The sequence below is a fragment of the Balaenoptera ricei genome, chromosome 1, assembly GCF_028023285.1.
Source record: "Balaenoptera ricei isolate mBalRic1 chromosome 1, mBalRic1.hap2, whole genome shotgun sequence".
In the NCBI taxonomy this organism is placed as follows: domain Eukaryota; kingdom Metazoa; phylum Chordata; class Mammalia; order Artiodactyla; family Balaenopteridae; genus Balaenoptera; species Balaenoptera ricei.
Window position 1 is genome coordinate 57,262,567 of NC_082639.1, and position 24,858 is coordinate 57,287,424.

The 24,858-nt window shown below is 39.4% G+C and overlaps 1 protein-coding gene across 4 annotated transcripts in view; it reads left to right on the forward strand.

Annotated features, from left to right (window-relative positions):
* PDE4B (phosphodiesterase 4B) overlaps positions 1-24,858 on the forward strand; it is a 486,330-nt gene that overhangs the window by 458,469 nt on the left and 3,003 nt on the right. For all 4 annotated transcript variants that reach the window (XM_059924137.1, XM_059924152.1, XM_059924149.1 and 1 more), the window contains 8 exons: positions 10,003-10,096; positions 15,597-15,775; positions 17,016-17,114; positions 17,256-17,420; positions 19,221-19,320; positions 21,328-21,482; positions 21,597-21,719; positions 22,438-22,620. In XM_059924137.1, the coding sequence (XP_059780120.1) occupies positions 10,003-10,096; positions 15,597-15,775; positions 17,016-17,114; positions 17,256-17,420; positions 19,221-19,320; positions 21,328-21,482; positions 21,597-21,719; positions 22,438-22,620 (1,098 nt within the window). The remainder of the gene's footprint in view (positions 1-10,002; positions 10,097-15,596; positions 15,776-17,015; positions 17,115-17,255; positions 17,421-19,220; positions 19,321-21,327; positions 21,483-21,596; positions 21,720-22,437; positions 22,621-24,858) is intronic.

A 24,858-nucleotide genomic window follows, 5' to 3' on the forward strand; every position in this document is an offset into this window, starting at 1 on the left:
GTTCTGGCATTTAGAATAGCTCTAGGCATTCAAATAAATATTTGTTGGATCATGTGCATGATGGCTCGGAAACTTAATTTGTTGAGGACCAACTATACTGTTAGTGGCAAATCTATTAGAACCCAAGAATTCCTGTTTCCTGTTACACTGCACCGTGCTACACATAGGTGCTTCCCATGACCAATTCTAGTTTTTCTAATTGTTAGCTTTGATGAGAAATTCCCATCTGGTTCACAATGGCTCTTCAAAGTACCCTCAGAAGCAGCAAAAGCTTGCACCAGAGCCTTCCCCAAATGCAATCAGATAACAGAGAACGAAGTCTTGGGGACAAATGTTCTTTCCTCGTGAGCAGAAATATGAAGCAATTTTTGTTGTTGTTTGGTTCGACATCGGGGTATTCAGCTTACCTTCCTCTTGAAAAGTCCGCATCCTGTGGACAAGAATCTAAGCTCTACAGAGACTGACAATAGCCACTGCATACTCAGCTGGGAGCATATCTGTGAATACATGTTGTGTCTAAAACTCAGCCATTTGCCATATCTGTTGTGTCTGGAGCATAGGAGCTTAGTCATTATGCCATTGTTTGGTTGTATTTTTCATTCCTGACATATTGCTGGTACTCCTCTCATCCCCACCTTGGCCACATAATCAGTTAATTCAGATATGCTGCTGGATTGACCTGAACTTTGGAAATCTGAGTAAAATGCATACTTGGTACAGTTGTCCTTATGTCAGGCAATCTGTGGCCATTCATGACTTCTGGTTAATACATAAAGAGTTCTAAAGTCTCTTAATTTGAGGAAATTGGCTAAGTCATGAAATCATGAAAGGCTAGATTTGAAACAGCTGGATATCTCCAAAATAAACTTTTTAAAGGTATGGCTTTAACACAACGCCATTTTGAGTTACGGCTTTATCTGACAGGTTTCATCTATCTTTCTGGCAATTCTGGTTTACACTCCTTAGACTGATGAATAATCTAAATGTCAACCAGCGAGCCAGAACTTCTGTGAGTAACTCATGTGTCACGTAATCTATATGACATAGCACCGCATCACACCTGCAGCAGCGTATCAGGGGAATTCTCTAGTTAATTTCTTGTCAACAATGAAAAGAAAAGAGTTTAGGTGCTAAAGAGCCAACCAAAACCTCCACCCAGACGCAAACCACGTGAAAAAGGTGCCAAGAGCTCAGATTCTTTGAAAATTCAGAGAAAAACTCAGTTTTAAGTACAAATTCTACAACAGTCTCAGACACCTTACCAACCACTGTATATGTATTGTTTCTAACCTTCCCATTTTAAAGATAGAAAAACTTAGTCTCCAAGAAACTCAACAACTTGCCAAGTTTCTCAGTCTAAGTTACAATATAGGATTTTATTTTCAGACCCAGTTGTATACTCAGCTGATCCTATGGCATGTTATTATGATGTTGGGTCGGCTGTTAGAGTCTTATTTATGCTGTTAGACCCCACCGGTAAGGCCATCCTGTAGTCAGAACCCCTTCTACTTCATGTATAACCTATGCATCTAACTCTGAAACTACTTTTATAAGTAGTTTCATGCACCCGACAAACCTGTACATCTGGAGGTGCACTGTTCTGCAAAGTGTCCATCCATCTCTTCTAAACATTGGTAGCTAATAATAGGAAAAACAAAAAGCAAAACAAGTATAACTGTCCTTTTTGAGGATAAAATTACTTAAGACTACTGTATTCATCCTGTATGGTTTAACAATATGCTCAAACCTCTAACCTATGGTAGATTCTTCTCAATTTGCAAGGACGTATTCTAGCGTAGGGATTACCAAAATACCAACAGATAACATATATTTATTCAGGGAAGAAAAGGATATTTCTATGTAACCCAGGGATTTTCTTTATTTATTTGATGGTCCCTAGAGTTGATCTTGAAAATTTCCAGACTAAGGGGCTGTCCCAACCCTGGGAAACTGCTAATCCAGAAGCACCGATGCCCAGGGAAGGTTTTGAAGCATCCCGTTGTCTTTTATCTCAAAGGGTATGTGAAAGTTGCTAGCTGAAATCAATATAATTAATATTAAACACAAGATATGCTGCGTATTGTGTTTAAAAGGGGTATAGTAGTAATCTCAAAAATCAGCTATGGTAGATTTTTATGGCTGCAAAAATATTGGAAATTTTAATAAGGCAATATTTAATGCAGGATTTTAAGCAACCCAGGAGATGTTATAGGATAAAATTGGAAATCAGTTCTTGAAGAGAATCATGACCAATTTTTATGGGGTTATGAAAAGAACGTAGAATGTTTGGGGGATGATTTTCCTGTTCTGTGGCATTGCTTTCAAGTTAAATATGAAGGACTTAAACCATAGGTCGTGTTTTCCGCTGGTCAGGAGAGGACACTAAACTGAAAGGACCGTGGGTCTGATCCATGGTAAGATTTCTAATTTTAAAAATGTAACAAGTTATAGAACCTCTGGCTATGAAATCGTTCAAAAGAAACCTTAGTCTTCTGCTTTGGAATCGCATTAACGTCCCATGGCCCTGGAACTGGCTTTAGAAGCTTGAGGTTAAATATTAGCCATCGTGCACAGAAGAAGTTGTAGAAGGCTTAAACGGAAAAAGAAAAGAGTAACTAAAGAGTTTACCTTGATTCCTTGATTTTTTTCATTGCTACTGTGATTTTTGTCTTCTGTAGAAAAATAAAGCCTCTGCTGTGTGTAATTATCAGGCCAGCATCCTCAATCTGTCATAGTACCTTTTTTGGGGTCTGTCACTATTAACAACCATATTAAAAGGGAAAGGTCAGGTACATAAAATGAAACTGTGAAGCTTCAGTAACAGTTGCAGGTGTTTTTCATCAGAAGGAAAAACTTCTGTCAAAAAGAACAAGTTTGAATATTTTAAATTATCTAAAAATATACGGTACCTCTAAACCTTACACATTATGAGTGTATGACTTTGAAGTCCAGTCTCTCTAAGGGATATTTAGGACATGTAATATCTGGGACATATTTATACTAAAAAGAAACATTTGTTGTTTATCTGAAATTTAAATTTAACTGGGTATCCTGAATTTTTATTTACTAAATCTAGAAACCCTACATATGTGAAAACATATATATACTCACACACTATATTTATAAATCATAGCTTATACATATATATACATATATATGTATATATAGTTAAAAATGCATAGTGAAAATATAAGTCTTTGGGTATAAATATAGTGTCTTTTGTCTATTAAATTGTGTCACTGCAGCAACTCTCAGAGTTAGGGGAATGTTAGTTCATGAGAAGTTTCTCTAAATATTTTTATGGGGATTACTTTGGGTCTAGGAAAAGTCCGTTTTTTTATCATCCCAATAATGTGTGCCATATCTCCTCTTGAAAAGTTTCCAGAAATTCTGAGAAAAACAGACAGCAGCAAAGAGTATAGATAGACAGTTGGTTAAGAAGAAACAACTATGGTAATAATTTTGAGACCTGTTCAAGACGTAGTATCAAGTTGTAGAGCAGTTATATTCAAAGTTATATTTAAATTCTTTTGATTTTTTTTCAGTTCTGTGTATGAAAGCACTAATGGTTTGTCCCTACCCTGACTTTTAAAATGTCTCTTCAACAGATACTAGTCCTCTAACCAGCAAATGGAATTTACTCTATTTTAGCTTCATCATAAATGCCAATGTTTTGTTACAGAATTATGGTAGAGATGTCCATGATTGTTTTTCATTACATATTTATTGTGGATTATTACATCACTGGACAGTTAAGAAGAGAATCACTCAATTCTAATACGTTTAGATGCATTTCTTTCTGATCTGGCACATGGACAGTTAGAACGACTTAACTATATTCCTTGGAGCACCAGGGGTTTGCTCCAGTAATAGAGCAGAACTTTTCTGCTAGAATGCCCCATCATGGAACTATATAGTCTCCAGTTAAGTAGATATTAATGGACAATGGCAAGTTATTCCTTTCTTAACCCTATTACCAACTCAGTTCAATTTCATTTGCCTCTCAAATAAGACAAATATGTCATTAAAGAAATTGGACATCAAGTTTCAAATAGATGGTAGAGTTCATAGGGAAAGACAAAAAGGAGACAAGAGATGAGATGCATTGTCAGATAACCTGAAATGTTAAGAATTGTGGGAATTCTGAGTGTGATAAAGGGGTTTAGAAAAAGTACACTCTATTCCCGTTGTTGTTTAAATCAGATTTTGCAAAGGAAAGTGTAGGTGTTTAGGAATTCGAGTCCTTCACTTCCTTGGGTCTTCGTTACTTCATATGTAAAAGTAGGAATATGGAAGAAGCAATTTTTTCAAAATCAGAAAGAACCGAGAAATTTGCCATTTTACAACTACAGAAACTGGGCCCCAAGAAGGTAGTTCATCTTACCCAAGATCACACATCAGGTGAGTGCCAGAACTAAGAGACGAGCTTGCCTTACTTCCATTTCTCACTAAACTGGGCCGGCCACTGCAGTTTCAACTTCCTTCTACCACTACTAGCATACTGTGATTCCAGGCAGGATTTTCAGCCCCTTCACTTTTTCTTATGCCCGGGAATTCTTATTAAGTTATGACTAACAAAGTGTAAAATATGAGTCAAAATTTAGTCCCTAATAAAGTCATTGTGACTTTAATGACTTAGGCGGTTGTTTCATACTGCAAAAACAGGAAGATCTCACACAATAAGGCGCCTGTCTCACAGATGGGCTTCTGCGCAGACGGCCACCCACAAGGGTGACTCCTGAGGCTGTCTTCCTCTCAGGGGCACCTTTTTTTCATCTGCAGTTTTCATCTACTTACTTCATCTTAAGGTTATCAATGAGAGGAAAGTGCCTACTTTATCTAGCCTTTGATAGGCTGAAGAATATTTTTGATCACTAAAGATTCACTCTTAAGTGATTTCCAGGTCACCCCCTAACAAGCCCACGTTAGTCTTAAAAGTAGGTCTTTTATGTGCTTGATACTAGTCCCTTGTATTATTACTCTTCTTGATGGTTTTATTCTTAGAAAGATAGAATCACCAAGTTTTAGAACCAGGATGAATTTCTGAGATCATTCTAGTCCAGACTTCCCGTGTGATTGATTTAACAAGAACTTTTCAAGAGAGTTTCTAGCTTTACTGTGGATCTTTGCGCAAAGCCCAAACTAGTCCTCTGATGAGAAATATAGAAAAATGATGAAGTGTTCCATCCCTTCAGGAGAAATTGGCTCGGAAGAAAATATTCTCTGTACGTAGCATTGAAGCCAAAGAAAAATTGAAGCCATAAAACAAAATGTTTATATCAAGTGTAATTCAATTTCAGCTTTTGCTATTCTATATATTTTAAGTAACTTCCCACTATTAAAGGTAGCCTATTCAAAAAAATTCACATATGATTTTATAGAGAAGATATATGCTAGGCAAACAATATCGAATTATTTAAGTAGAGAATGATATCTTTTTCCCTTTTCAGAAAATAACTAACTTCTGGCGGTGTTCATGAATCTAGTGTTGGGCGTAAGCTTAAGGAAGCGTTGGAGGAATTTGTATTACTAAGGGTTCATTCACAAACTTTGCTTGTCTGTGTTGAAAAGGGGCTTTGGCCATTTCCTCTGGGGACATTATTTCTAGGTAAGCTCTAACAGGGTTTTCTTGTGAAGGCAGCTTCTTAACAGAAAAATAGGATATGTGTACCTTAGGTTGTAGAGACACATTTATCTTTGAAATAGTGTGCTCCTGTTTGTGGATTTCTCTACTGCATTTGATAAAGTAAATAATGTCTATTCCCTTTCAATCCTGTAGCTCCTGGGGCCACAGTTAACCTCAGGAGCTGTTTAATTTTCTTATCTGGATTGAATACCCAACTTGATAAGGAGACAGGGAGACTCCAAGGGTCTTAGAATATAAAACTCTGAAGGGATGATAACCGCTTCTCTTCTTTTGTTGCTGACCTATTCTTATGGACTGAAGCATTTCCGATTTGGGTTGTTCTTCTCTGTAGTGTTAAGAGAGTTTTGTTTTCTGGGAAATTTTGGTTGCTGGTAAATAATATGTCCAGACTGTAGGAGGCTGCCACAAAATTTATCATAGAATCTTGACAGGTTTGGGCTGAGATCCTAAAATCATGCATCACTCTCATTTTGTATATGAGAGCTAAGGTGACTTCACCAGACTGTTACCTGTTATGGAGAGCTGAGAATGAAAGTCTAGATTCGTCTACTACATCGTAGCTGCCTCTGGCTCAACAGAAACAACTCCCATATGGGAATCAGACACTGAAAACCCCACTAAGCCAAGCTTCCCCACTGTCTCCCCGGCCTTAACCTCAAACACAAGCTATTCCATTCCTTGACGTGTCTCATCACACAGGCCAGCACTAATCATACTAATTGGACTCTGCATTACCAGAATGTAAAAGATACCCCCTGTCTGCTGCTCCAAGGCCATGTCTGCCTTGCTTAGTTTGTACAGAGCCCAATATAAGTGGGCCCTTCATAAACGCTTTATGATGAGAGCAGTGATTGCCTTAGTCAATGTGGTTGGACCCTCCCTTATGGAGGAGGAAAACCAAAGGCTGTTGCTAAGCAACATTTAAAGGACTGGGTCAGTTTCTGACACTGAGTGACCTCCATCTGCGTACTTCATCATGTTGTGTGTTTTATGGTTGCCTTAAAATGACTTTGGGTTTTGGTGGCATTGTCATGCCGTTAGCAGAAGGCTCATAGGAGAACTAATTTAGGCATGAGAAGGAGAGAGGTGGTTTTCAGCTGTTAACTACTTACATGAATTCACTAACCCATCTGTGAGCTATGCAGGAAAGGTGAGGAGTTTGGTTTATTCTCAGCCCTGTAGCTTAGAGCCACCTCCCTGTGCCCACGTTGGGACTGATTGACAATGTATGCCAACAGGATCCTGTGGCAACGGGAGGTGATTGAAAAAAAAGTAAGAAGGAAAGTCTTTCCTAGTCTTTTATGATTGAATTTCTAGCTGCTCCTATATTCTGAGCTGAAGGGTCAATATGGCTAATAAAGGGTTGGCCCCAGCCTCACCAGACAGTTAGTAACTGTTGTGGTTAACGAACATATCCTAATATAGCTGACTATTTCTATTAGCATGAAAGCTTATTAAAAGCATGAAAAGTGTTTTTGTTTGTTTGGGGGAGTTTTTTGTTTTTGTTTTTTTACTGCTATATCCTTAATGCATTGCTTGGCACATTTTGGGGTTCAGTAAATATTTACCAAATACATGAGATGAAATGGCATTATTCAACTAGTACAAACCTGATTGACTCCAAAATCTTCCTAAGTATTTCCAAGAGACCAAAGGAACCAAAATGAGGATGATTGCTTGAATATTACATTTGGCGAAGTCTAGTGCGGAGACATAATTTAAAAAACCATCTGTCTCTACGCTTTCTACAAGACATTTTTTTTGCAATGCTCCGAGTAAAGTTTGCTTCTTTGCCAAAATTCAGCTAATCCATCAGAGCACAGAAACCTGTCTTTTCCAGCTTCTAAGTCTTTAGTGTAAGTGCCTGTCTTTTGAGAACTGAAAATGAGGGGCTATTATGACTGAGCAGTTTTGTCTTAAAAAAATAAACAACTTAGAACTTACATGATTCACCTGGAGTTCAAACTGCAGAGCAGTTCGATAAGTAAAACACACTAGCTGAGATGATTAATTCGGAGATTTCTGGTGACTGTTACTAACGTATTATATCGTGGGAAGACCCACACGTACACCAGCAGAGTTCCCCAGAAAGAGGGTGACTGTGCATGCCTCTTGGAGGACAATGCATAGAGCAGTGAGCCAAAGGACGGCAATACTGACTTGCATTGGCTTCACCTCAAAAGGCCTCGTCTCCTGGGCACAGGCAGTGGCATGAAGGGGGCCCGGATGCTTGAAGTGAAGCCATTGTCTGTGCAGGATGCTGATTTGAAAGGGGAGTGCCTCACAGGAAAGAGAGCCAATTGCGTGCGGAGGCTGTTACCATGGTGCTTCGCTATTTCTTTAACGTGCTGTACTTGAACTCCTGGGAGTCCAGGGGTGGGGTAATGGAGGAGGGAGAAGGAGGGGAGTGGGATGGGCCTGGGTAGGGGACCCCACTGCAGGGCTCTAGTCTCAGACTTTCTTCTTGCTTGTGATCTTTCTAAAGCTGACAAGGTGAAAGAGAGAGAAAGAGAGAGAGAGAGAGAGAGAGAGAGAGAGAGAGAGAGACTATAGGAAAAGACTTCCTCAGCATGCTCCAGATTGCAAGAACAAAATAAAAATTAATTTAATTCTTAAATATTTCTAGCATGAATTAGAAGATGTAACACTGAAATACCAAAACAGCACAGTCTTTCATAACCCCGAATAATTCTCCATTCATGCAGCAAATGATAGCTTGTATTTCCTAACTCACTCCAGATCCTAGATGGAAAGGTTAAATGTGTTTAATTCATTTGTCGAATGCAGTCTCATGTGCATATTAATGAGCTGATGGAGGGCAGAAAATTACATTCTGCGTACGAAGTACTTTTAAAACGAAATCCATTAATTCTATTCCCATTCGTTTCATTGTGAAAGAAGTCTAAATGCACTGGCACGCCGTTGGTGTGCAAAAAATCTCCCCAAAAGTTAGCTTAAAAAATATTCTTGTATACTGAAAGCCTAGTTTGAAAAGAGCCACAGTTCTCGATTTTTCAATTTTTTTTTTTTTTTTTAATGTTCGGAAAGTAAATTAATCAAACACACCATCACTTCGAAACCCTTAGAGCGGCTGAGCTCTGTGCGGAGGCTGCGTCTGCAGTGTCCTGGTCTCCGCAGTGGAGAGAGGGTGAAGAACACCTAGATGAAATGGGGGAGGGTACCGACTTCGGATTGCCTTAAATATTCATGGGGCTTCCTCCATTTTAATCTTCTCCTTTTAAAAAGATGGCTGTGTTTCCTAGTCTGGCATCCCCTCGGGAAAGAAGAATTGCTCCTACCTTGCAGAGTTCAGCTGAGCAGGACTAATCTAGAGTGGAAACCCCTTCGGCCACCAGGACTATTCATAATTCATAAGTGCTGCAAACCAGCCAGCTGAATGCATTTGGACAGGCTTTTGCTCCTTCGTGCACGTCCTGATTTCATTACTCTCTCTGCCAGGGAAGAAGCAGGGAACATAGGCTTCTTGCAAGAATGGAGTGCGAAGATGGGCTTTGTTTGGATTAGAAAACGCCCTAAATTTTGGAGGCTTTGTCTATCATAAGTTTTGATTATTTTACCACTGAATCTGCAAGGCTTTCCCGATCCTTTTGGGACTGCTCTCTCAGAACTGTGAATTCTTTCAAAGGGATTTGTGGATTGTGGCAAGGAGTGCATTCCAAAATGCCTGAGGCAAACTATTTGTTATCTGTATCTTGGGGTTACATCAAGGTGGGTTAATTTGATTCCATTATGTGTCTTTGATAGAATGTGAAACATTTACATGTGTAATGTTTTCTGTGAAGTAGGAAACCTCTGTAATGATTTGTGTTATCACTTAGCCCACTGAGGCTGCTTATGGTGAAATGGGGGCATGTTATATTACATTGTATTTAAATAGACTGTGTTGTATTTTAATCCTATTCTTTTTACACATCTCTATTTTTAAAGGATGCTTATCTTTTCTTTTGTTTTCCCTTAAAGTTTTCACATTTAATCACCTCTCACTGTATAGGTTATTAACTCAAATTATATTTTAGAGTTAATTTCCAATAAACGTATTTTAAAATGTGGTTACATTTTTAAGTGAAATGATCTTGACCTCTGTTAAAATTCCTTTTCCTATGTTTGTATCTTCAAAAGAAATCAGATGTTAATTCTAAGAAATCTTAAGAAAACCTTTTTTCCCTAAGGTGACGTTGGAATAATTTCACATTATTGTATTTTGTAGAAACAGTATCATTTATCTAACGATATCTGCTCACTCGGTCTCTTGGTTCTTAATAAAGTTGGAAACATCTAAAATGATAATCTGCTATTTTTTAGGTGGTTAATCTGTTTTTGTTCTTTATAAACAGTTCAAAAGAATGCTGAACCGGGAGCTGACACACCTTTCAGAAATGAGCCGATCGGGGAACCAGGTGTCTGAATACATTTCAAATACTTTCTTAGGTAAGAATTCACTGGGAAACTTATTCCATAACTGAGATTTTTTTTTTAATATTAATTTCTGCAACCTGTCAGGAACATCACTATGTGAGTTTGGAATGGGGTTAAGTCACAGAAAAACAAATCCATTTAAAATAAGAACTAAAGACAATCTTTAAGGTTAAAAAAAAAAAAAAAAGCTGTAAGGTGTTGTGAAAAAAATGAATGAAAATACCCGTCAAAGAGAGAAGTTTATTATGGGCTAATTAAATTTATATAGACCTCAGGTCACTCCTTATCTACCCACCCACTTCCATCTCTGTCAAGACCTCTGAAGGGGGGGATGATGGGGGTTGCAATCATCCAAGCCTTAGGGACAACTCCAATTGGCTCCTCTGACATGGTATTCTTTAAATTCTTCCAGTAACTGGGCTTTGAGCAAAAGGTTTCCTTTTAGATGCTTTGCGAGAGATGGCTGGAGAACTGTATGGTGATTTGACCCATGATAATAAGCTTTGGAAATAATTCGGCTATTGCTTTGCTAAGGTATTTCTTAACGATACATGGGGGGAGGGCAGAAAGAATCTCCACCTCTCTGAAGGAGCTGGCCTTCTGCAAGCAGCATCATTATCTTCCTAATTTGATACTTACCTATCAATCTCTGCTTTCACATTGCTAGTCTTTAACACATGTCACTGACAGGAAAGGTTTGCATCAGTGCCTCTCAACTACTGTCATGCATCCTGTTTGAGTACTAGGAATTTCTGATCTCATGTTTAAAGCCATTCTGTTGTGTATTTTTCTTGAATAAGACCTGCAGAACCTGCAAATCTGTACTTCAAAGTGAATGGGTAGCCTTTAGACTCTGATTCTGTTGACTTTCAATTACCACTGAATTATCCTTATTTAGCAGAACTCCACTGTCCAGGGAAATGACCTATTCTTACAGTTGAACATTACACCTCCCTTCTTTTTGGCATTGCTGCATATCCTTAAATCGATGAGCATTTGCCTTGATGTCTTATGGAAACACATACCTCTTCTAGTTTTATTTTTAAAAATCAATTCTATTTCTCTAATGCCAAAGCAGTTCCTGCTATCAGCAGATCAATCTTTGGTCAGCCTAGTGGAAAGCTCATGGCGCTACTCTGTGGCCAGTGGGCATTGGCATGATTGACAAGTGCCTTTCCAACTGTTTCCAGTATGTGGGTGTCTGCAGCACCTGGTTTTCTCCAGTGGCAGTTGCGGCAACCTTTGTCAGAGAACAAAGAGAAGATTTTTTTCATACCTCCTAGCTCCAAGAGGAGCTAGAATCTAATTGAACAGAAAGTGTTGTATACTGATCCTTTCCTTCTCCATTATCCCCCTTTATTCTTTTGAAGGCAGCCATCTTCTCCTGTCCATGTGTGGGACACCCAATTATTTTTCATAAGCTAGGGACTGTTTTAGGGACAGTCTCCAGGTTAATGACTGTGGGAAAGAAGAATAAAATCAATAAGTGCAATAACTCATTTTTGTTTTCATAAACATTGCATGTTAAAATATCAGGGCTTGTCTGTCGTCTCAGAAGAGACTCTGACCACTGGAGTAAAGCTGCAGGAAGTCTCTGAGCCCTTCATCATCCAAGGTTGTACCTAAGCAGTCCTCTTGGCTTGTAGCCTCTTTCACTATCTGCTCGCCAAGGACCATGGGAATAGTTTAGTATACCAATTATTCTTATTTTAGCATCAAAGGCTATCAAGTGAGGAGGCTGAGAAGATAATAAAAATGAGTTCTCAGTCTCAACACTTTGCATCTCAAGAAGGGGTAACTGTCAACTCTGTTGAATATTCCATTTGCTATGGAGGCATATCTCTTGAGGAAAACCATCATTTGGCTTCTCATTATTCCAAAAAAAATTAAATTATCAACAACAAGTGGTTTGAGGTAGGTTGTTAGAACCTCAGTCCTTACACACTCAACATTAGGAGGGTGGTGAGCCTGAGTGTGTGTTTGTGTGTGTGTGTTTGCATGCACACGCATGTGCACACACAAGGTAGACCCGATCAAACAGACTAGACAGACAGATTATATTCTTGAGAAAATTTAAGGAGAAAAAAATCCGTCATATAAACAAAAGATTCATCAGCTACTTCAACTGTAAAATGGGAACACTGGAGTAGATGACACCCTCTGTCCATTCCAGCTCTAACTTTCTATATGGACGGAGTTTATCAGTCTTGCTAAGACATACCTGGCAACCTGGATTCTCTGGAACAGCCTGTAGGCTTACAATTTGATAATCTTAAAAAGCAAACAAACAAAGCTTGTTTCCAAACTGCAAATGCAGGACATGGAACTCCACATCCTGCCTTGTGAGCATGGAGAGTATTCCTGGAGGACCATGAAGCCTTCTTCACAAAATGTCAGATCTGAAAGGGACCTTAATGGCCTCATCCAGTTCCCTCATTTTCCAAGAAAGAAAACTGAGGCCCAGAAGTGTATGTAACTTGACCAAGATTACTTGGCTAAAATGTTCCTGAGCCAGATCTATGACTTCACTCTCTTGACTCCTAGATCAAAATACCTCACTTCTTTAACTAGGAAAGGTTATTAGGCTGTCAGAAGAAAATCGCCTTTCAGTAATAGATGTAATCTATGGAGAAAAGTCTTTAGAATCAGGATTGTTGGACCTAAAAATGTGTTTGTTAACAGCTTCCAGTAATATAAGAGCCTCTTGTCAGAGCACAGCAACCATCTCCAAGAGCACAAAATGGGAAGACCTTATTGATTTCAGTTAAACTTGAAGAGCAGTATCTCAATAAGAGTCATTGAAAGTTAAAATGTGTCATCCAGAAAGGAGGGAAATCCCTCACTGTGGGGAATGTGTGAAACTTGTGTTGTTTCCATTTAAAAGGATGGTGTCCAGACCATCCCCGCAGGCACTCTGTGATGCTGATACAGGATAATGGGCTCGGGTTGCTGGTACAGGAGGAAGTAAAGGACCCAGGGGGAGGGAGCACAGATTAAAGCAAGATATTTAGATGTGATATTACAAGTTAGTTAATATTTTTTCAAACAGAGAAGAATCACCCCTTTAAATTCCCGACTTACTGTCTCCAAAGCTGGAACATAGGATTCTCAAGACACAGGGAAGAGAACTCAGGAATTTTGCATGATTAAATGCTGTAAGCTAGCAAGAAAAGCACCTCCAATGACACCATTATCAGAGTTTTGATGTGATGTTTTTTGCCTCTGTTTATTTATTTATTTATTTGGTACTGTTCCACTCTTTCCCCACTGTAGTCTGACCATTCTGTAAATGTGAACTCACAAAGCGTGTAGTATGATTCTTTGAGTGTGTGTTTCAGGTTATTTCCGCATGGGGCTGGCTAAGCATTTAGCAGAGGAAATTCAGAATTGGGAAACCCATCAGTTGTTCCAATGCCTGCATAGGGAAACACCCATTAATGTCAAAATGGCACTCTCTGTGGATAATGGCTTTCTTCTTTATCGTAATGTTCCAGACACAGTAGTGATTCGGCTCAATTTCTCGCTGTCGCAGGGAATCTTTAATTAAACAAAGGGAAAAAGCTGCTAGTCTCACTAGAGGTTTTGTATTTGCATTGGCACAGAAGAATCTAACAGCTTCGTTAACCAGGCATGAAGAATGGTGAAGATTGATGGTTAGGAAACGCAGGGGCTATTGTGGCCTTTTATTTTAGCAAAAGTAGTCATTATTAGGAGTGAAGTGACAGGGAGAAAAGTAATTTCAAAAGTAATGTCATATATAGTTTTTATGCCAAAGGTTGAGAGACCAGAAAGAGCTTTTAACGGGAACCTGAAGGCCTGGGTTCTAAGCTATTAAATCACTGCGTCTGGAACAAAGTGATTGCAAAATAAATATCTGTTGAATAAATTGCCCTTTGAGCTTGGGAAAGTTGCTGACTTCATCTGGAAAGTGAACATGTGGGATTATTATTGGTTCCCAAACCTGACTCTGATCATCAAAGTCACTTGGGAAGATTTTTAAAAAACACTGATTCAGTAGGACTGGGTGGGGCTCATAAATCTGTATTTTTCAAAAGTTCCCTGGGTGCTTCTGATGCTGAACTAGGTTGGAAACCCCTGAACTAACTGGGATGACCACTAAAATTCCTCCCTAAGGCAGAGTCATAGGCTGATGAATCTAGGAACTTGGGGGCACCCAGAGACAGCACTGAGATGCTAGGGATAGAGAAATCTCTTGCTCCAGCCCTACAGCCAGGTGCCAAGGGTCCAGGACAGCTGCTTCCGCCTCCCTGCGCTCACTTTGCTTTGATGAGTTGTCCACAGGGCTGTGTGAGCAGGCGGAGGTCTCCAGGGAGAACGTGTGACTATGCCATCAGCTGCAAGAGTTGAAAGCAAATCATCTAGATCCCAGCAGGCCATCTGGAAATGTGTCATTTTCAAATAGAGAAGTTGTCTTTGGACTCATTTTCGCTGAAACAAGTAGAGATAAGTGTAGGAACTTTTGAAGGCTGTATTAACTCTTTCAGCCACAGGGTGTCATTTAGTTCAATGAAGTAGCTGTAGAGCAGCTGTAGAGCACCTCAATAAATGATTTCCTCAGTGCATTCACAGGCATCCCTGTGACCTGAGAGAGTTAATGCATTTTTCAGAAGAACTCGGGATCCATCCATCTCCCTGTGAAGTGAAATAGAATATTTGATTGCTGATATTTTTAATAGCATGATATAGAAGAAAGAGCTTCTATGAGCAGGTAGATATGTTTTTCTCACTAACCCTAGCTCTCCTTTCATCTTGTTGTAGCAGAATTTTTAAAAAAATTAAATGAGATGATTATATTTAATAAGCACAAATACATTAATAAATGTAATGCCTGTTACCAATGAGAGGCGTTGTTATTATTTACTAGCAGAATTCATAGACACAAGGCATGAAATAAAACTGAAATTACAGTCTTCCTCTTAACCTCAAATGGTCATAAGCCAAGGCTTTAGAGTAATCATTTGAAGATTAGAAGCCATTTATTTCTCTAACATATATACTACTCGTCTAAACTGAACCCAGCTACTGTTATATGGATCTTTTAAATTAAAAAATAATTACAAACATAATAAAGTGAGCAAAACATAAAGCCTCTTTTTATTAACCTGGGCTTGGCTACATGAACCTTTTCTATTTTTACAAACATACAAGTTATTCACTTTAATAAGAAATTTGCATATAAATACTGATGCCTCACCTTGAAAATGTATGAGTGTAATTGTCCCAAATCACCCTGCAAACAGAGGACATGGGATTGAGTTCTACCTCTGCCACTTCTTGAACAACTTATTTAGCTCCTCTGGACGTCACTTTGCTTCTTTAGCAATAAAATCATGTATCACCGGATTGTCCTGGAGATCAAGTGAGATAACGCTATGACAGACCTTCATAAGATGAGCCATCCATTATAGACCGTTAGAAGTTGTTTTTGAATATTGCAGTGGGTTCTCATTGGCACACAGGGACTGGAAAACCTATTTTTGTGTTGTTGCAGACAAGCAGAATGACGTGGAGATTCCATCTCCCACCCAGAAAGACAGGGAGAAAAAGAAAAAGCAACAGCTCATGACACAGATAAGCGGAGTGAAAAAACTGATGCATAGTTCAAGCTTAAATAATACAAGTATCGCACGCTTTGGAGTCAACACGGAAAATGAAGATCATCTAGCCAAGGTGTGTATGAGCTGGGTGTGTGCTCATGTAGCTCTGCTTTATAGCAGGCAGATGTCTAAAACCTCCTACTAGAAAACAGTGATCGCTTTTGCTTTATTATTAAATAGTATGATGAGGCTGATGTAGCCCGTTGTCCATTGTTGAACACCTAGTTAAAGGCCCTTTTTCTATACCAAAGGACCATATTTTGTCCTGAGTTGGGTCCATTAACTCATGAATGGAGAATCCTGTTGAACACATATTGGGAGAATCCAAGGTGAGGGCAATAGGCAGGGCTGAATTACCCCAGAGGATATTTCAGAGACTGTATGCCAAGGACTGATGAGAAAATCTGCACTGATTGGCAGAGCTGAAGAAGAAATGAGAGAAATTGACAGCCTTGACCCTTGAGCCCAAACCCTAGTAGTGGAGGAAGGCTCAGAAAGAATTCATACCTCCTCTCGGAGGCTGTGCAAGGTGACTGCTGAGGTTCTCTCAGCCTTATGAGAATATGAAATGAGAACAAATGAACATTCAGTGAGGGAGCATCTGAAAGATTAGAAGAAGGTTGATTACACATTGGGCCAAGCCTCTGGGGAGAGCCTGGATCCCTTACTCTGGGCAGTAATTGATAATGGAATAAATTGCTCCTTTAATCAGATAATCTTGGAATAATCCCACAACACAGGATGGAATGATGTTTCTTTCAGGTCTTTCTGTGGCCCAGGAGCTCTAGGATGTAATGGATGACTAGCATCTTCATGACCTTTTATACTAAATCAGGGTTGACTTACACACATTCTAGCAGCTAAGTCTCCTTGACATGGCTCTCAGTGATAATAACCAAAGGGCAGAGGAGTTACCCTGAGATTGTTTTCTAGCTGTTACTCATGGACCAGTGAGCAGAGAAGGGGAGAGACAGGGAAATGGGTCTAGAATGATCTCTAATCACTTGCACCTACTTCTGAAAGCAACATTGGTTGAGGACTGACATACGGCAAAAAATTAGAGGTCAGCAACAAAATTTATCAATAAACACACACTCTCCCTTTTCTGAAAAATATATACAGAAACTTCTAACCAGCATGAAGGGGATACTCAGCTTCCCAGATCATTCCATTTTCAAATGTTCATGCAACCAGAACACTCTAAATAGATACTCTAAAGACTTAGCCAACCCCTGTCCCCAGAATAAATAAAAATAATGAGGCATGTGAATAAAACTGTCCTTATTTCTAAATGTCTCTAATTTTGATGATAGGAGCTGGAAGACCTGAACAAATGGGGCCTTAACATCTTCAATGTGGCTGGATATTCACACAATAGGCCCCTAACATGCATCATGTATGCCATATTCCAGGTGAGTAAACAGGAGTGAATGTCGGTTATCCAATTAGATGCTCTTTATGATTTTTTTCCATCCCAGTTTACTTTTCTGATTTGGCTTTTCTTCATTTTTGGACATCCACTTATTTATTTTCTAATCCTTTTTGCCGCATAGGAAAGAGACCTCCTAAAGACATTCAAAATTTCATCTGACACCTTTGTTACCTACATGATGACTTTAGAAGACCATTACCATGCTGATGTGGCATATCATAACAGCCTACACGCTGCTGATGTAGCCCAGTCAACCCATGTTCTTCTTTCTACGCCAGCGTTAGATGTGAGTAGTTATGATCTGTTTTGCATACCCTGCCCATCCTCTTTAAAAAGTGCCGTACAACATGTGATATATTTACAGAAATAATGTAATTAGATGTTTGTGCATACTGGAACTGGCTCTTTATTATGTAGAGCATGTATCAATTGGGTTATTAATATAAATGGATGACATTTCTGCTTGCTTTCTAATATCAGAGTAACCTTTCCTTTACCTCTGTTACAATTGAAAAATTATTTACTTATCAAGCAGTTAATAGGGTGCTCTATTTGTCATTGTGTCTCTAGTACCTAATAAGTGTCTAGTTCAGCATTTAGTATATAGTATATCCTCAGTTTGCATGTGCTGATCTGAGCTGCCTACACCATCCCAGGTACTCTGAGGGATAGCACAGAAATATAATATAAAATGTTCTATAGAGTTCCTGTTAGGAATAAGCATCCATAGGCTTATTCGCCTAAGAATTCATAAAACTGGTTCTATGGATTGAAGGAAAAGTAACTGAAAAATCTAGAACTGAAGAATTAACAATGCTGAAGCAAAGAGGGACAGCTTTCCAACTTGTTAGACATCTCTCTAGAAGGTGGCTGTGACTGCTTCTCTCACAGATTAATGCATTTGTATGTATCACTATAAGCAGCCCAGTGGGTACAGCAGTCTATGCTCTTCCTTGACAGATGGCAGTGGTGGTCAGGTATTTCCAAAATGTGTAGGCTCACTGTGGGAAGGGACTGGCCACGCCCTAGTCAAGCCCACCTCTGCAGATTCAGCTTGAAAGGTGAAGAAAGATTAAACTGACCCCAACTCTATTGCTTGGGTTCCATATATTCTGAGAAATGAAATCCAAGAAGCTAAGACTGTTCTATAGCCCTGAAGGAAAAAAAAAAAACAGTATTATTTTTATGTTCTGTGTCAGTATCACACGGTGGGCCAACGCTTTATCAACTGTCTGCCGCTGTTACCTACTGTGTGGCTAGAAATTGAGTATGAGTACCACAGATGTTTAGAGAAGGGAAAGTTCAATGTGTCCTTGCATAATTAGATTGAATTGAAGGATCAGAAGATTTAAGTAACCACACAGAATGATGAAAGACATTTCAGCCAGAAGCAATTTATACCTAAATAAATACTAGGTTTAAATCATTGCGTACAGGTAGGGGCAGAGGAGGGAGGCTTCACGGGATGGCATGAAGGAGTTGAGCAGTGGGCATTAGGTCTCATTTCTCAGAAATGTCCTCAGATCTTGTCCATAGTAATCACTGAGTGGATGGGTATTGACTGAATGGATGAATGAATGAATGTGTGAAAGCTCTGACCATGCTACAAATTTAGCTTTAAGAAATAACTTTTTGGCAGGCTAATAAATCTGGAATTTGGCCTTAGTTATTCAGCCTGAAGGTATATGAAGCTTTTTATATCAGAGCAGAGCCAGTCTGACGTGCTTCTTTGACCAGTACATGTGCTTGTGTTGCATAAGCACCATCCTGTCATACCACTTATCCAAGAAACAGATATCAGGTACCACCTGATCTCTTACCATGAGCATTGTGCTAACGCCTTCCCCAAGCCTCAGCCTGCAAGCTCGATGTGGGCATGGGCTCTGACCATCATTCCTCTCACATAAGAGACCTTATGATGATGGACAGAATCTACATTTAATTAAAATAGTATATTGAGACATTGTATAAATCAACAAACCATCTTTCTCCCAACAAGAATGAAATGGGGTACCTTAGTATGAAACTAATTAAGCAGGATAGGCAAATGGAACGTGGAGTTCAGTGCACTCATTTTGCCCTGCAGGCCGTCTTCACAGATTTGGAAATCCTGGCCGCCATTTTTGCAGCTGCCATTCATGACGTTGATCATCCTGGAGTCTCCAATCAGTTTCTCATCAACACAAGTGAGTTCGCCCCTAGAACAGTCATTTGAGATAACTGTATGAGTCACTGCTTCATTTTTTTCCTCCTGATGTTTTCATTATGGATAATAATAAGGGTAATAATGAGGTAATCCTTCCATTCCACTCAAGCTGGTCAGACCTTTCCTGGATACTGTGTCCAGTCTAGCAACATCATTTTGAGCTGCATGGAGAACTTTGAAAGGGTCAGAGGGGAGCCATAAAAAGTACTCAATGTTTGGAAAATGCAGTATGTGAGGAAAGAGTAACACATGTGGAATTATCCAGTAAGGATACGCAAAGGCTTGGGAATAATGTGGTAATGATTTTTCAGGATTATGCAGGGCTCTCACACAGAGCATGGTGACCCACTAGTGTCCCTCTCTACTGAGGAAGCAGGTCCAAACGTTGTATCTGAGCGTTGGAGCCTCCATATAGAAATAAGACTCCAAGAAAAAGCTTCCACAATTCAGGATGGAGGGTCAGGTCATTAAAAGTATCACACACTCTCTTCCAACTTCATAGGTTTGATTATGCACTGGTCTGTAGTATGGATTGGTCTGACTTCAGTGACCTTCAAGGGCTGGCCCATCCTTAGGATCCCAAGCCCTACTTAAAGCTTTTGTCATGCTCGAAATATTTAGTATCCATGCTAATGAACATCCATAATTTTTCCCAGTTAATGTACCATTTCTAAATGCTGAAAATCTAAGTACTTTTTTCTTCTGAGAATACTGGTTATCTTGTTGTGGTCAAGATTAACATCAAGTGCTGACAGTTTTAAGAAATATTGGAGCTACTTGCTGTGAAAGAGCCCTTGTCATACTTTATCATCAGGATATTTGCATGACTAAGTGTGAGGTACCTTGGGTTTTTTTACCTTGTTTTTCTATTGAAAGCACGTAAACTTTGGGCAGATGCTTGTCTGTGTGGGTTATATCAGCTGGTGTACTGTGGTGTCATGAACCATTCCATATATAGGCCAGTTAGCTTCACACAGAAAAATGGTCTTTCTGCCAAAGCCACGTACCATAAAAAGCCAGCTTGCAGAGCTATGACCTTGATCGCAGGATGAACAAGGCAAGAGTGCTGAAACGACATCACATATCCCACCACCTTTTCTGAAGATGTAACTCAAATCACACCGTAAAAGCAGTGGTTTATGAGTAACAACACCTACAATTAGTAACATATTATCATCACTTGGCTATCATTCTTGGTTAAGAGAAAATGTGGCATCATGAGTTTGATGACCATGTTCTCAATTGCAGACCATGGCGCTGCCTAACAAAGGATGTCTGTGATTCTTCTGTGTGAAAGGCAGGCTAGACGCTGTAGTTTAGGTATCTAGATAATGCAGTTTCTGTTGTATAGGGCCATAGGGCAGAAACTGGGATATCAAGATTGTTGTAAAAAATTATTGTTTTGTTACCATATTTATAGAAATCTCCAAAGAGCTACATTATTTGGATAAAGTGAAATTTTACACTCACACCATTATCTTCTTTAAAAATCCAAAACTCACAATTGATGGAGCTGGGAAACATATCAAAAAGTGAAATAATATGAAAAATTTTAATACCTTGGGTAAAGTTTAGTGGCATTTTCAGTCTATTCTTTTTCCAAAGCACACATTTGTGAAGACATAAGGGAAGTTACAAACTGAGATAAAAATAAGATTAATTGCTTGGGAATGCCCTTACCTAAAATGTCAAATTCTTCATCTGAAGTGAAAAGGAAAAATAGGATTTTAAAAATACTGTGACTTTTAATCAAAGAGAAAGTTTATGAGCTAATATCTACTGGAAACTTTTTTTTTTTTTTTTTTTTACTTAGGAACTGACTATTTCTCTTTGTAGAAGGAGACTCTGTCTCTAATAGAAAATGACATATGGGGTCTTGGTTCTTGAAATCATATGGAGAGAACTAGATCTGATTTCACACTGAGGGAATTCCACAGTTTGAATTGTATCCCTTTTTATTAAATCATCATTTTTCCTTGTTTATTAGATTCAGAACTTGCTTTGATGTATAATGATGAATCTGTGTTGGAAAACCATCACCTTGCCGTGGGTTTCAAACTGCTCCAAGAAGAACACTGTGACATCTTCCAGAATCTCACCAAGAAGCAGCGTCAGACACTCAGGAAGATGGTTATTGACATGGTAAGACTTTGGCCTCCCTGTGTTCCTCACTTACTTTCGCGGGAAGAGAAAATCCATTTCCTTGATAAACTGAGTTTATTGAGAGTTTCCTTTTTTTTTTTTTTTTAACCTCAGGTCTTAGCAACTGATATGTCCAAACACATGAGCCTGCTGGCAGACCTGAAGACAATGGTAGAAACAAAGAAAGTTACAAGTTCCGGCGTTCTTCTCCTGGACAACTATACTGATCGTATACAGGTATTTGACAGAAGCCTTTGATTTAACACAAAGCCACACCAAATTAATGAAACAACAATTAGAAAAAGAAAACAAACAAGCTTACTTAGTTGCATGTCCTAAGTTACTACTACGGCTTTGGACTTATTTTAAGAACGAGCAAAGGAAAATGGACATTCAAGTTGATTCTCTAATTTACGAAGAAAAACAGAACCCTATTTATTGAATTGCTTAATTCTAAAAATAAACAGCAAAATCTCTTTGTAATAGGGTATACGTGACTGCTGATCCCAAAAGCTCATGTTTGGATATAAATCCCACTGACTTGAACTTTGTTAGCTCTGTTTTGGTTATACAAATTGCCCTCAGCTGGTCTCCTCTTTCCACAAGTGGAAAATATGAAGACATCTACTTTGAGTAATTCTTTGCATTTTTTCCAAACTGAGGAGAAGAAACCATGGCAGCATCTGACCTCTAATGTCCCTTCCAGTTTTTAAATTCAATGACTGTCAATCAAAGAAGACACATTTTCCCTTTGGGGACTCTTATAATGGTAAATAACCAACTCTGGCCAGCACCATTGTAATCCTGCTTTCTTGGTGTCCTGCAAACACCATAATTATAATACAACTAAAATGTTCTTGGGTCTGGTACCAAGTGTACTAGTACAAGAGGAATGAGATGTTCTGATAGTATTTATACCTAATTTTATGGGATTTCCAAAATTTGATGATTTCAGGTCCTTCGCAACATGGTACACTGTGCAGACCTGAGCAACCCCACCAAGTCCCTGGAATTGTATCGGCAATGGACAGACCGCATCATGGAGGAATTTTTCCAGCAGGGAGACAAAGAGCGGGAGAGGGGAATGGAGATTAGCCCCATGTGTGATAAGCACACAGCTTCCGTGGAAAAATCCCAGGTATCTAATATAAGGTTTCAAAGTTTCTGTGAGCTCTGCTGATGGCTGAACTGGAGGGCTCTTTCTATTTTCTTTTAAATATACGTGTGTGTGTGTGTGTGTGTGTGTGTGTGTGTGTGTGTGTGTGTATGAAATTATAAGGAAGCAACTACTTCTTTAGTTCCATTATGCTCATGACTCATTCGCCTTCTCCATTACACTCAATTTCACAGTGAGGAGATAAAGCAGTCTTCAGAAATCCATCAAAGTTTGGACCGTGTATCCTCAGTGTAGATCATTGTCTATGACCTTAGCAAAACCTGCTGATTTAACTGAATGCTGCCATCTCCTTCATCTCATCCCTCTAGGTTTCCCCCAGCTCTGTCTTTATCCAGGACCTCTGCTTTTCACCCTTGTTTCCTGTTTTCATTGTCTCTCCCTAATCATGCACACTGCTACCATCGCCAGAGGTGACGAATCTCATTCCCACACATCTCTCTGCCTCATAGTTGAAGCGCTGTCCTGTGTCCCCTTCCAAGGTCATGTCTACACTTCTGAGAGCATGCTGACATCTTTTGGTTGTGTCCAAAGCTACAAACTCCCTGTGTGCTAAGGACTGGGGGGACATTACACTGTAGGCAGGGAGATGCAGAAATGCCCCAGATGCCGCTAGCTGCAAAATATGTAGCACTAGATAGTATTCGATATTCTTACAAAGGCATCAGGGCCGGCTGAGATGCTATTTTTTTCAGGACAACAAACGACCTGAGCCAGGCAGTCATGATTAAGACTGTGTCTCTAGGCTGCCCAAGGCCTTTATCACAAAAACATTCAGAGTATTTTTTGTTAGTATTTATCCTCTTTCCCCACTACCTTGTACTCCCAAATTTACATGTAGTTATAATATCAATGTATAGTTCCTTTGAAAGAAACCCAATCAAATGAGTTTAAAATCTGTGGAAGTGCTCTGAAGGTCTAATATGCCATAAAAACACATGATAACATTAAGTTAGGGCCAATTCAAATACCCTAATGCCTTAATTAGAACAAGATATTCATGAATTAGTTAATTAAATAGCATATTGCCCTTTTGTTAGCAACAGTGGTGTTTTGTATGTATATGACGTTCTGTGTGGTTTTCCACACATTTCACATACATTATCCCATTTGAACCTCCAAACAGCCTTGTGACGTAGACATAGCAGGTATTTCCCCAGTGTGTCAGGTGGAGAAGCTGTCCTCTTGGTCCAGTTCACCCAGCTACCCTCCACCCAAAACTCTTCACTGTCCATCACTGAGAACACGTCTCACTGTTTCCATGATGTTGTGGTCCACCGTGGTGTTTCCCACAGATGGGCTCTGGTGAGCATTGTCTGAGTAGCCTGGCAATGAAGGAAGCCCTTGACTAGGTGCTCTTTGGATTTGTAGAGTTCTCTCGTCCCAGGGCCTAGGAAATAAGCAACTAGAGGCTGCCTTTCAAAAAAGTGCTGAACATTTAGCAGAAGCAGAACAAATGAAGAAAGAAAATGACTGCACTGTGTTCAGCTGATTGAATTTTCTCCATTGCCTTGAGCTTGTATTTTTCGGGTCCCTGGAAAACACCTTGAAAATAGTCTCTAAAAACCGCTAAACATACATAAAGAAGTAAAACGGAGGAAAGAGGGATGGGTGGAAGCAAGAGAAATATCTGAATCATCCACAGTCGAAGTTCTTGTAATCAGTGCAGATCAGAGATGCCCTGACTGTGGTATGAATTCTGTTTGTTTAGGCTAGGGAAACACCAGAGAAAAGATAGATAGATGATAGATAGATTGATAGATAGACAGATAAAAATCACATATGACTACGGTTCTTTGATATGGTACAACTTTGATGTGTTAAATAACTGGCCCAAATCCAGAATGTTAATAAAGGGAAGTTTCCAGCAGTGTGGAAAGACAGCTATGTAATGCCCATGGGTGCACAGAAGTTGCCTTTGCTCATCTACCCCTGAATCCCGACCCAGCATCTCTCCAGCTCCCCAGACCATGACAGGGGAATTCCATTCCCTCATTCAACCAGTGCCTATTCTTTCTCTCAGCCTGCTCCCACCCCCAATGTTTCCTGTTTGTCCCACAGTGGAGAGGTCAGCATAAGGCCACAGAGCCAGCTCATGCAGGATGCATAGCCCCTGTGTAAACCATAACAGAACCGTAAGCTTCATATTTCTTCACAGGAACACTAGCAAAGGAACTGCTTAATTGTCTTTATTTTTCCTTC